Source organism: Pipistrellus hanaki (assembly GCF_964339955.1).
Source record: "Pipistrellus hanaki genome assembly, chromosome: 6".
NCBI classification, from domain to species: Eukaryota; Metazoa; Chordata; class Mammalia; order Chiroptera; family Vespertilionidae; genus Pipistrellus; species Pipistrellus hanaki.
Genome location: NC_140508.1, coordinates 15,103,489 through 15,116,138, shown reverse-complemented (window position 1 = coordinate 15,116,138; position 12,650 = coordinate 15,103,489). Strand labels below are relative to the sequence as shown.

Sequence of the window (12,650 nt, the reverse complement as noted above, 5' to 3'; positions counted from 1 at the left end):
CCCAGCCACCTTCTTTCTGCTCCCGGGGACCAACGCTGAATAAGGACCCCCAGGGTTCTGAATTGGCCTGGGAAGTGCTTACCCCATTCTTCTTCATATATATATATATATATATATATATATATATATATATATATATTTGATTTTTTACAAAGTGGAAGAGAGAGGGATAGAGAATTAGAAACATCAATGAGAGAGAAACATCAATCAGCTGCCTCTTGCACACTCCCTACTTGTGATGTGCCCGCAACCAAGGTATATGCCCTTGACTGGAATCAAACCTGGGACCTTTCAGTCCGTAGGCTGACGCTCTATCCACTGAGCCAAACTGGTTTCGGCGGCTGCTACTTCTTTTAAAAAAAAATATGTTTATTGATTTCAGAGAGGAAGGGAGGGGGAAAGAGAGAAACATCAATGAAGAGAGAGAATCATCCATGGGCTGCCTCCTGCATGCCCCCAACTGGGGATCGAGCCCACAACCTGAGCATGTGCCCTGACCAGGAATCAAACCGTGACCTCCTGGTTCAAGCTGTGACCACTGAGCCATGCCTGTCGGGCATGGCTGCTTCTTCTCATCAATAGACCTCAGCTTAAATGTCACCTCCTCAGACACGCCCAGCCACCTCACTCTATGCTTGGGGCTGTGTGGTACAGTGGCACATGGTGAAACATGCTGAATGATCGCACATAAAAAGCTGTAAGACACCCACCAGGAGCATCACCGTGCTTGTGACCCCTTGATGGGGAGTGGGGGTGGCTGTAAAGGACACAAACTGTATTCGTCATGGGTCTGAGATAGAGCTGTACAGGGAACCCGGGGGACCGCCAGGCTTTAGCCAAAGGAGATGCACCCCTGGGAAAAGGAGACCCAACGCCCTGCGGTGATGGACAAAGACCCCAGGCAAGGCAGTCCCCACAGGAGGCAGCTCTGTCAGGAGGCCAGTACTCTTCCCGGACAGCAGGTTTTGTCCAAACTCCTCAACACACACACAATATCCAGAAGGGTGCTTGGCCCTTAGAATATGTGAAGAATTTAAGGAGTCAAAGAATACAGATGTCAGGCGTATCCCCTCTTCAAAAGACTTGCTTTTATTTTTGGTCCCACTCTTATGAGCGCACTGAGAGTGATTATAATAATGATGTCAGCGTGTATTTCCTTCAGCTCGCGTTCACGCTCACTTCTCCTGGGATGCGAGAACATGCCCAGTGTTCCTTCACATTCAGACAACCAGGACACCTGCCCAGGACCAGACACACACTCACAGGACTGTGCCAACGGCCTCCCCGATGCCCTCAACATTCATCATCGCTCTTCCCAAGGAACCAGTTCCTTCTATGGGAATCTGAAGACAATGAGCATTGCCAAGTACACAGGAAAGCCAGGCCTCCTCCAAACTGGGCAATTCTGGAAAACAGTTCAGCAGAGGCACCAGGTGCCAGCGTCTACAGTGGACACAGAGACCCAGGAGACCCGTGGGGGGCGGGGGGCACCAAGATGTCTGCCGTCAGGGAGCACACGGTACCTGTAGGTGATCCTCACTTCTGTTCCGGGTTCGTCTCGCTCCCAGATCAAAGCAACCCTCTCCGGGGCCTTCCGAACATGATGATCCAAGCAGTTGACTGCACAAAAACAGGTTAACAAGCATTAGACAGGGTGTTCTCAGAGTCTGAATCAGGGGAGGGCCTGGTTTGCTGTGACCTGCACTGCTCTCCGATGAGGTGGACCCTTCCCTCATCAAAGGTGAGGTGTCTACTTCCTTGCAAGGAGAAGGATGATTGTTTGTCAGAGCCTGGGAAAACAAGACAATAACTACGCACAGTTGATCTCACAGGTTTGGGGTGATCCCCTGTGGACAATCTGAGGCAGGTACTTCAGACCAAGAGCCTCTAGCCCAGCCACACATTGGTGTTACCTGGGCCTCCCCCAGGGGCCCTGATCCAATTGATCTTGTGGTTTCAAGGCTCCCTGGGTGGTGCTAATGTGAAGCTGGGACTGAGCACCACAGCCTGAGCTGTTGGGAAAGAATATTTCATGCAAATAGGATGCTCCTGACGCAGTACAAGGTTCATGCAAGGAGCTCCCACATGTGGTAGAGATACACACAGTCCAGGCCAAGGAGCCACAGTCCTTCTCAGGTGTCCAGCCAGCACCCTAAAACCAGCCTCTGCTCCAAGGAGTGTTGCAATGATGGGGAAATGCAAAGCTGGTTTGCCGGAAGGCTCTGCTCCCCTCCTGCCTCCCCACCCCCCCCCCCACCCCCCCCGCCTCTTACTCAAGCTCAGGTCACATGATTTCCCATAAAAAGAAGAGGTCAGTTGTTCTGGTTTACTGTAAACCTGAAGATTAGTAAAATCATGTTCATTTGCTGACATCCTGTTCAAGGTGAGCTTAGCTGTGGCTGGTAATGCCAGCCTCAGAAGCCGGCCTTTCGCTGCTCACCTCCCCCACAGCAGGAGGAACAAACATCACAAACAGCTGTTGGGGGGTAGCAGCCATCTGTCCACCTGCTCTTCAGGTCACCCCAATGTCAGACATGTAAATGTGTGTATTTGTTCTCTTTGGAGCAGTGACTTATCTTCTCCAAATCAATCTCCTCCTAGTACCTGGGAGCTATTATCTCTAACTCAAGAGGCCATAACCGGAAACAAATGAAATACCGAATGTTCAAGTACCGTTATATAAATATAGGGAACTACATTGCCAACTGATAGATACCATACTGTGAGTGAGAGGCTTTTACTTGGGATAACCGTTCTGACAAAAGTGATGGGCGGTACCAAAAGATCATATGATTTCTATAACGCTTGAGAGGGTGAACTCACGTGAAAATATTACATAATTTAGTTTTTATGTGTGTGTCTGTGTGTGTGTGTGTGTGTGTGTGTGTGAATTATATTTTCCCCTCTTGGGCTATTTTATTATTATAATAAAAAATTTTGTTTCAATTTCCTGGCTTCTAACATGTATATAAATTATATGTCAAAAAAATTTTAAGTAAGAGATAAATGTCATGGGGAAAAAGTTATTAATACTATTACTGATGCAGAAACATTATTTGAATTATTAGAAAAACAAAAGAGAAGAAATGCAACAAAAAAAAACAGAACAGAGAAAAAACAATATGAGAAATTGAAAAGAAGGGGCTTGGTGGTAGAACCTAGATTTATACAATAAAGTGTGTGTGTGTGTGAGTGAGAGAGAGAGAGAGAGAGAGAGAGAGAGAGAGAGAGAGGAGGGGGGAGTGGTCTGAAGTTGATAAATCAAAGTTTCCCACTAAAGCTAGAGAACTCTGGCTTCTCTTGAACAATTAGCAGCTGAGGACACACTCTCCCCTGAGACCCCAGAGGGGGAACTAGAGTTGGAGTCTCTGGCAGAGACCGAGGAGTTTGGCTTTGAATTTATCAGAAACAGAGCTCAAACCACACAAGATGCCATTCCAATTAGCCACACAAATGGCACATCCAAAGGCAGACACCCAGCCCGAAAGGTTAATGACTGTGCCACTGTGCCCATCAAGACACCTCGAGATGTTCATATTTGTGCCATCAATAGATGAGTGGATAAAAAAGCTGTGGCACATTTATACAATGAAATACTATACAGTTGTAAAAATGATCTTTCTATTATCCTTTGAAACAGCATGGATGGACCTGGAGATGATTATGCTAAGCAAAATAAGCCAGTCAGAGAAAGACAAATATCACATGATCTCACTTATATGTGGAATCTAAAGAACAAAATAAACCGATGAACAAAATAGGTTTAGGGGAGGCATGGCTACATGAAACAGATTGACAGATCTCAGAAGGGAGGGTGGGGAAGGGGATGGGAAAAGATTAATCAAAGTACATCTATGCATATATGCACAGCCCCTGGACATAGACAATAGTGTGGTGGAGGCCTCGAATGGGGCAGGGGCTGGGTTGAGAAGGGTAAAGGCAGGGAAAATGGCAGACATCTGTAATACTATCAGCAATAAAAATAATAAATTTTTAAAAACAATTGTGAGCCGAAACCGGTTTGGCTCAGTGGTAGAGCATCGGTCTGCAGACTGATAGGTCCCAGGTTCGATTCCGGTCAGGGGCATGTACATTGGTTGCGGGCGCATCCCCGGTAGAGGGTGTGCAAGAGGCAGCTGGTCAATGTTTCTCTCTCATCGACGTTTCTAACTCTCTATCTCTCTCCCTTCCTCTCTGTAAAAAATCAATAAAATATATTTTTTTAAAAACACACTTGTGAGCTCTATAAGATATCTGACCGTGCCCTCACCTACATCACAGGTCAAACCCACCCTGCAGAGTCCAACCCTGTCCAAACACTCATCAAGCAGAGAGGACACACTTGTCATTTAATCTAAATGTCACTTTCTTAATCCAAAATGGGGTAACAGTTCCTAACGCTGGGCGTGACAATAGGAATTAGATGCCACTGGAGAGTTTCCCGTCACAGGGTCTGGTTGTGTGCAGTGTTCCCAGGGACAGGCAGTGTCTCAGCTGCCATGGTTTACACTCATGTGACCTAGAGAAAGCACAGTGCAGGGACTGAGTGACAGTGGCCCTAACACAGCATGTGATTTGCTGGCATTTAACACATACATATGGTTCCTGCTGTTGCTCCAACTTCCGGGAGAAAAGCAAAGAATAAAGGGAGGGAGAGAGCAAGGATAAAAGGAAGAAATTCTTGCTCCTCCACATTTTAAAAAGCGTCTCCACCCATAGAACTGAGAAGTGGGACAAGAAAATTCCGCTTACAAGCATTGCCAGGAAGAGTTGGGCAAGACCCTAATGCAATGCAAGGCTCAGCTCAAACCCCACCTCCTAACTCAAATTTCCCAGCAATGATCTCTCTCTGTCTCCAGCACCCAGGGGCCCACACCATTTAACACTTAGTTATTCTGCCCCGTGTTCCCATTCTGGGACACAATGCTGCCTCTGCTAGACTCTCCTCCGTCTAATTCATAAGATCCCTGAGAGCAGGGACCTTGTCCCTATGACTCACACAATCATGGGGGTGTGGATTGGGGGCGCCATCATAATTCTTCCCTTAGCAACTGTAAATGCCTTGAGGAAGTAACCTGAGAGTGGATTTGCTCATTTACTGATTTGTGATTCATCTCCTCATTAGAATGCACTCAGTGGCACTGGGGCATTTTCTGCACTGCTCCTCACTCTTCATGAGTTGGAACCTTTATTTCCACATCTGTACGGGGGGACCACCAACCACTTCACACTGGTGTCATGACAATGAGATGAGAAGAGGCTCCATCATGTTCACCTCAAGGCAGGTCTACCATTGAGCCTAGCACAGCTCTGCAAATAGTTCAGCAAATGACTGCTGATGGTTCATAGGTTTGGGATTTTGGGGGTTTTTTTGTTTTGTTTCTTTAAAAGAGGTTATAATATCCATTATAAAGATGGCACACACACATATGCAGGAATTTTCAAGAACTCCTTTCGGTTGTCTTAATACATCCTTCCCCTCCCCAACTTGAAGCGAACCCACATATAAGAAATTCTATTTTAATCAAAAGAAACAAGGGAGTTAATATTCACAAAAGGACTCACAATGGGTTTTCCTAAAATAGAAAATCTCCCTGGCACGAGGTAAGATATGACATCAGTCACAAAAATTGTATCTGCCAACTCTCCAGAAGCATCTGCCCTTTAAAGTAAGTGAGGCCTCTGAAAACTATGGACAATTCGGTCCCTTCCGGAGGACCTTTCTCCCAAGACCTGGGGTTACATTTTCATTTCAAGTTCCTGGAAGGACCTTGGACAAGTTACTTCAATTGCTGAGAAATAAGCAAAGCACAGGACCATAGTGTCTTGCGATTATCAGTGAATCTGCCTTCTGAATTATTGAAGGCGGGTCATAAAAGAAAGATATAGCAAAATGGTTCCCATTGCCTCAATGAATATCCCCAAAAGCATCCAGAAATCTCTGTGTTCAATGCTTGGTTAAAAATAGTTTCTCTATACCCTTGCTTGAAAGAAAGAATACACATATTTTAAAAAAAAAAAAATCAGACTCAGAATTTGATATTTATAAAAGATGTTTGGCCGAAACCGGTTTGGCTCAGTGGATAGAGAGTCCCTGCGAACTGAGGGGTCCCAGGCTTGATTCCAGTCAAGGGCATGTACCTTGGTTGCGGGCCCATCCCCAGTGGAAGGTGTGCGGGAAGGAGGCAGCTGATCGATGTTTCTCTCTCATCGATGTTTCTAACTCTCTATTCCTCTCCCTTCTTCTCTGTAAAAAATCAATAAAAATATATATATTTTTTAAAAAGATGTTTGGTTGTGTGTTTTAAAAGCAACATACATTATTACCCTTCAGTTCTGCATTTGCACCTTTCTATCATCTTGCGTTTATACACCACAGAGCAGAACATCGGTTGAGCCATATAGAGGACAGAGCCAGATCTCAAAGTCTGGGAGGAATCCTTTTTAGATCTTAGGAGCCCTGTTGACCACTTGCGTGTCCTCCTGACCCATTTCCAGCCTATTCCAGACTGATCAGACGCAAGCGCATGTGGTCCTGTTCAGAGGAAACAGCACTCTCAGCAGCACTGCTGAAGGTGAGGCTCAATGTCACAGCCCCCAGCGACCCCCAGCTCCCTACTCCCACAGGATTCATTCATTAATAACAAAGGCCAGTGACTGGGTGTGAGTCAAAACTGTGCAGAGATTTGACTTAATTTAATGTTAACAACAGCCCTGGGTGTCCCCAGGCCATCCACTTCGGGTCAGAAGAAACCTAGCAGCTTCTGCTGTAGTGTCTGTGGCTTCTGGTCGATGTTCCCGGGGCCTGTGTAAGTGGTTTAGGACACAGTTCCAGCCGAGCCAGTCTAAGTCCTCCCAGTCAAGGCCCCAGACTGGTGACGACAGCCTCAGACTCTGATCCATGGGGAGCAAAAGCAAGCCATGCCCACGGGCCCTGTCCAAAGTCCTGACCCACAGAACGGTGAAAGTACTATGACTCTTGGGGGCAGTTTGATATGCAGCAATAGTAACTAGAACACAATTCAGATGGTCTTGTTGTGCAGACAAGGAAATCCACGTAGAGAACAGTAAGGGGAAAGCAAGGATGCAGACCCAGGTGGAATTCTCAGGACATACCCAGAACCACTAATCTGTACTGCACCACCCATCTGCCATTTCTGTTTGCTTACTAGAGTCATCTCCGGGACACGAATCCCAATTCTGCCCATTTAGAAGTGTCTTGTCTGCCCTAGTTTAAAGCCTATAGGTCAGTGGTTCTCAACCTTGTGTGTCCCTCAGAAGCACCCGGAGAGCTTATAAACACAGATGGCCGAGCGCCACCCTCAGGGCTTCAGATTCCGGGGTCTAGGATGAGGCCCAAGAACTTGCATGTCTAATAAAATTCCCAGGTGCTGCTGGTCTGGGGACCACAGTTTGAGAACTAGTGGTACAGATTTTCCTAAAGGTGTAATGGGAGTTTCAAAAGTGATATTTCCTGCCCTAACCAGTTTGGCTCAGTGGATAGAGCACCGGCCTGCAGACTGAAGGGTCCCAGGTTCGATTCCGATCAAGGGCTGGCATGTACCTCGGTTGCAGGCATATCTCCAGTAGGGGGTGTGCAGAAGGCAGCTGATCGATGTTTCTAACTCTCTGTCCCTCTCCCTTCCTCTCTGTAAAAAATCAATAAAATACATTTTTTTAAAAAAAAAAAAAGTGATACTCCTTTGGAATAAGCCATCATTACAGTGACTATCAGACAGACAGATCAGCCCAAAACATACCCACCATCCCACAACTATCTAGGGGGCTCCTGGCCCGGCCTTTTTCACACCATCACCTCTGTGGTTTGCAGACACTATCAAAAGGCAGAGATATTCCTGACAGATCAAAGGGTGAACATACACATTCAAGGTAAGAATGCTGCTGGAAACCTGTTTTTCCACAAGGCAGTTTCTAAAGCTCAGTCTCTGGTTAAAAATAAATAAATAAATAAATAAAATAATTAATTAATTAATTAACTAATTAATTAAATAAGTGAAGGAAAAAAGAGGCACTTCTGCTGGCCAACCACTTGTTGAGCCTGACTGAGTGAGGCTCAAGAGGCCCTTCCTGCCTGTCCCGTGAGGTCTATCCCCAGTGAGTGATCTGGGAGTGAGAGGAGACAAGTGTGCCTGAGCCAACCCTGACCATCTCCGGTGGCCTCGGGCCTCCACAGTCCCGGTCGCTTGCACAAGAGCTGCACATTGCATGTCCAGCTCTCTCCTGTAAGCGCTCTCCTCCCTTCAAGGGTAACTGCAAGCCTAAGGGTTTGTTTTGTGCCTCTTTTACCCACTAGTTCAAGGACACTTGCTGCTGACTCAATTTTAAAGAAAACACTTATCTCCTAAGTGATTCATTTTAAGTAAACCATCAAAATAGTATGCAAAATGGGGGGTGGGGGTGGAGGGAGAAATCTAGCCCAAAGTTCTTCCCTAAATTTCTTTGTTTGAAAAATAACTGCAAGAGCCCTAGCTGGTTTGGCTCAGTGGACAGAGCGCTGGCCTGCAGAACAAAGGGTCCCGGGTTCAATCCCGGTCAAAGGGCACATACCTTGGTTGCAGGCTCCTCCTTGGCCCGGTGAGTACAGGAGGCAATCAATCGATGTGTTTCTCTCACATCGGTGTTTCTCTCTGTCTTTCCCTCTCTCTCTAAAAGATCAATGGGAAAATATCCTCAAGTGAGGATTAACAAAAAATATACTTTAAAAAAAAAAGAAAGAGCTGCAAAACACCACCTATAATTGTATGGCTATTTCTAAATATGATAAAATTGCTACTACTTACTGATCACCAGTAAGTGCTGGGCCTGTCCCACACCTCCAGCACTCCGTCCTCACAATCAACCTTCAGGTGGGCTTACTGTCCCAGGTTCACAAATGAGGCGACAGGCTCAGAGGAGAAGTCACAGGCCCAATAAATGGTGGAGTTGTGCACACACCAGACCCTACCATGAAGTGCAGGTCTTGGCCAGGGACCTGACCCTGCCATTAAGATCTACATGTCCGTCTCCCCCTCCCCCCCCTCACCCTCCCTCCCCCGCCAGAAACATCCCCTAGACCCCACTTCCGCCTAAAGGGGTACCTCATCCTCCCTAGCCATGCAACCCCCCTGAGCACTCCACCTAGAGATAAATCCCCTGCTCCCCAGGCTACCCACACACCCCAGTCTACCCTGCCGGCATGGCCACTCCCTCCAGTTCCTGGGCCTTCTCTCCTTGCTGCCTCCAGGCACAGTGTACTCATCCCACCGCCCAAATCCTAACGGTAGTCAGACTCCATCTCAGCAGATACCAAAGGGCCCAGGGGCTGGTGGTGCTAGTTTCTGGGACCTCAAAGAGAACCAGATCTAAAGCAAGCCATGGGTAGGTGTTTTGGGGGATTTGGGGGGTGGGGGGGGACTTGGGAGGGGCAAGGTCATCTGAAACTGAGAGCTGGGAGGCCCCGCCCGTTCTTTTCCTCCCTCCCACAGGCACCGCCAGGGAGCGAGGAGATAAGTGATTCCAGCTGCGGGCCCTGGGCTTTCTCCTCCCAGGCTACGCGCCACGCCACCACCGCTCGGTTTGTTTACTTGGGCAACCTATCTCCCCAGGCCAGTCGCCGCCAGGCAGGCAGCTAGCTGGTGGTAACACCGAGTGCGGGGAAGTCCCCACTACTCCTGTGCACCCGGCACTCCCCACCCCGGCCTGCCCCGGGTGTCCACTGCTGCTCCCCGTGGTGACACTTGAGAGCCCACCACGGGAGGAGGCGGCAGGGCAGGGCCAGCAGCTGGGCCGCACGAGCTGACACCCGGGCGGGCGCGGGCTGGAGCCGGGGAAGTGGAGGGGGGACGCGGGGTGACAGCGCAGAGGGAGGTGCCGGCCCTCGGGCCAGCGGCCCGGCCCGGACGGCTGCGCTCGGAGTGGCCCCTGGACGTCTGAGCTGGGGGCGCCCTGCTCCCCGCCGCCCACTCACCAGACACGTTCAGCTGGCCTCCCAGGAACCAGCCGATCTTGCCGCTGTTCAGGTCACAGTCCCAGACGGTGTGGAAGGGGTTGTCCCACACCAGCATTTCGCGCGCCAGCGGCCCCCAGAAGGCGTCGGGCTGCCGCTCCGCCAGCGCTTTCAGCTCGGGGTACGAGGTGGGCAGCTCCAGCGCCCCGGTGCAGGGGGCGCAGCTGCCCGGGAGCCCGGAGGCCGCCCTGCGCGGTGCGCTCCCTCCGCCGGGCGGCCACCCCCGGGGCCCCGCGCGCCCCCGCAGAACGCTCCGGAGCCGCCGGACGCCGCAGCCCACACTGCGCGCCGCCATCGCCCCAGCGCCCCGAGGCCTCTGCACCCCCGGCCAGGCTCCCAGCCGGAGGGGAGGAGGAGGAGGAGGGGGGTGTCGCTCTCTCCGAGGGCCCGCCCCGTCTCCGCCCTCCCGCCGCCACTCACTCCTCGGACCCCTCCGGGCCAGAAGCCGCCGTCCGCACCCCCCTCCCCGCCTGGAGAGGGGACCCCGAAGGAGGAGGGATAGCGGCCCGGGGAGGGGCGCTGGGGAGTCCCCGCCCCGGCGAGGCTGAGGGCGGACCTGCTGCCTGCGCTGCCTGCGCTCCGGCCCGGCGGCGGCGGGCTGTGGCCGTTTTAGTTTCAGTTTGAGGGTCAGGTTCGGACCGAACCCCGGGGACACGTGCGCCCCGTCCGGGCCCGCGCCCCGGACTTCCGGGCCCCAGGAAAGGAACCTCGTAGAACCATCGGCCAGCGCAGAGGAGCGCACTGGTGGGCGAGAGGAGCGGAGGCAGGTCGCTTCGTATCTCAGGCTGAAGTCTACCTGTCAGTGTCTGTGCCATTCAGAGAGAGCCGCCTCCCCACGCCCCTCGTGCCAGGCCGGTCCGTCCGTCCGTCAGTCCGTCCGTCCGCACACACAAACTCAAGGAGCCCCCGTGGGCTAAATGGGCCGATCAGGCGCCCCCTGCCCAGGAGGCTGTGGGGATCCGGGGTGGTCCATTGTTTTTATCACCCAGCTGCCTGGTTTGGAAGAGTGTGACTTTGGGGGTTTTCTCCAGTTGCCTCAGTCTCCGTGGCCTGGGTTCAAACCCTGGATTTCCTAGCTCTGTGGTCATGGGCAAGTTCCTGAACTTCTCTGTGCTTCGTTTTACTTCTGTGGAAAACGGGAGTAATATCTCCAGTGAAGAATAAATGCTACCGTGAAGAATAAACGAAGATTGTGTTGGAAGCATAGAAGGCCAGTAGGAATGCCCAGGGTGAGGTTGAGGGAAACTATTCAATGCAAACAGCTCCATTGTGATACAGCATAGCTATGCAACCAGCAGCACCTCTCCAGCTAGACAGCTCTGCTCCCTCTCCAAGAGACATCTTTGGTGTTTCAGCTCCTGGAAAGGACGTCTTAAGGTGGAAAGGGGCAGTGCACTCCCAGAGCTAGAGGAGAGCTGACATATAAACAGAAGGCCCTGCCTCTGGACCCTGATGCAAATGAGGACTCCAAATCCTCTCAGTTTGATTGGTTCCAGAGGCACTGTCCTGATTGGTCAGAATGGTGCCTCTCTGATTGGTCAGTGAAGATGTGGAGGGAGTTATACCCCTGCAGATCCCATTGGAAAGGGAAAGTCTCAGTCCTATTGGTTGAAATAGGATTCCAGGAATCCTATCTAATAAAAGAGTAATATGCAAATTGACCGTCACTCCAACACACAAGATGGCTGCCCCCTTGTGGACACAAGATGGCCACCACAAGATTGCCAGCAGGGAAGGGCAGTTGGGGGCAATCAGGCCAGCAGGGAAGGGCAGTTGGGAGGAACCAGGCCTGCAAGGGAGGGTAATTAAGGGCGATCAAGCTTGCAGGGGAGGGCAGTTAGGGGTGACCACACCTACAGAAGAGGGCAGTTAGGGGCAAACAGCCTGGCAGGGGAGCAGTTAGGCATCAATCAGACTGGCAGGGGTATGGTTAAGGGGTGATCAGGCTGGCAGGCAGAAATGGTTGGGGGCAATCAGGAAGGCAGGCAGGTGAGCAGTTGGGAGCCAGCAGTCCTGGATTGTGAGAGGGATGTCCGACTGTCCGTTTAGGCCCAATCCCGGTAGTCAAACATCCCTTTAGGGGTCCCAGGTTGGAGAGGGTGTAGGCTGGGCTGAGGAACACACATCCCCACCCCGTGCCAAATTTCATGCACCGGGCCTCTAATTCCTTTATAAAGGGCTGGACCAGATGGCAGGAACACAGTTCAGTTGAAGGCAGGAGGCAGTAGCTTATTTCAGGCTTTTCTCTGAAGTGCCATTTGCATGAGAGGCCCCTTGGTGGGAATGGCTGCTAGGCTCTGTTTTTGTTTGTTTGAATCAGTTCGCCACCAGGAGCCCATCTAATTGGGTATCTTCTCTCTCAGGTCACACCTGGAATCAGCACCTGGGGGCTTAATAGTAGAGGTGGTGTTTTTCTTGTCAACCCAGAAAGGATAGAAGGGAACTCATAGAAACTTGTCTCAACCGGCTTCCTAAATGTTTCAACACCCAAGAAGTAAACATAATAAAGAAGACAAGCACATGAGAAAGGGGGGTTTTGAAAACTGGTTGGTTGAGTTTTTTGGGTTTGGGCAAGATTCTGCACTCTTAGCTGTGAGATTTGCAGAGGGAATGCCCCTGCGATTCTTCTGTCCTTTAGCCCCCG

General features: G+C 50.6%; 1 protein-coding gene across 1 annotated transcript in view; it reads right to left on the bottom strand.

The window, feature by feature from the left end:
- Window positions 1-10,548, bottom strand: part of ACSS1 (acyl-CoA synthetase short chain family member 1) — a 53,503-nt gene extending 42,955 nt beyond the window's left edge. The window contains exons 1-2 of the mRNA XM_084887092.1: window positions 9,968-10,548; window positions 1,524-1,620 (exon numbers count right to left, since the gene is read on the bottom strand). Of these exons, the coding sequence (XP_084743218.1) occupies window positions 1,524-1,620; window positions 9,968-10,301 (431 nt within the window). The 5' untranslated portion in view covers window positions 10,302-10,548. The remainder of the gene's footprint in view (window positions 1-1,523; window positions 1,621-9,967) is intronic.
- Between the last annotated feature and the right edge of the window lie 2,102 nt (window positions 10,549-12,650).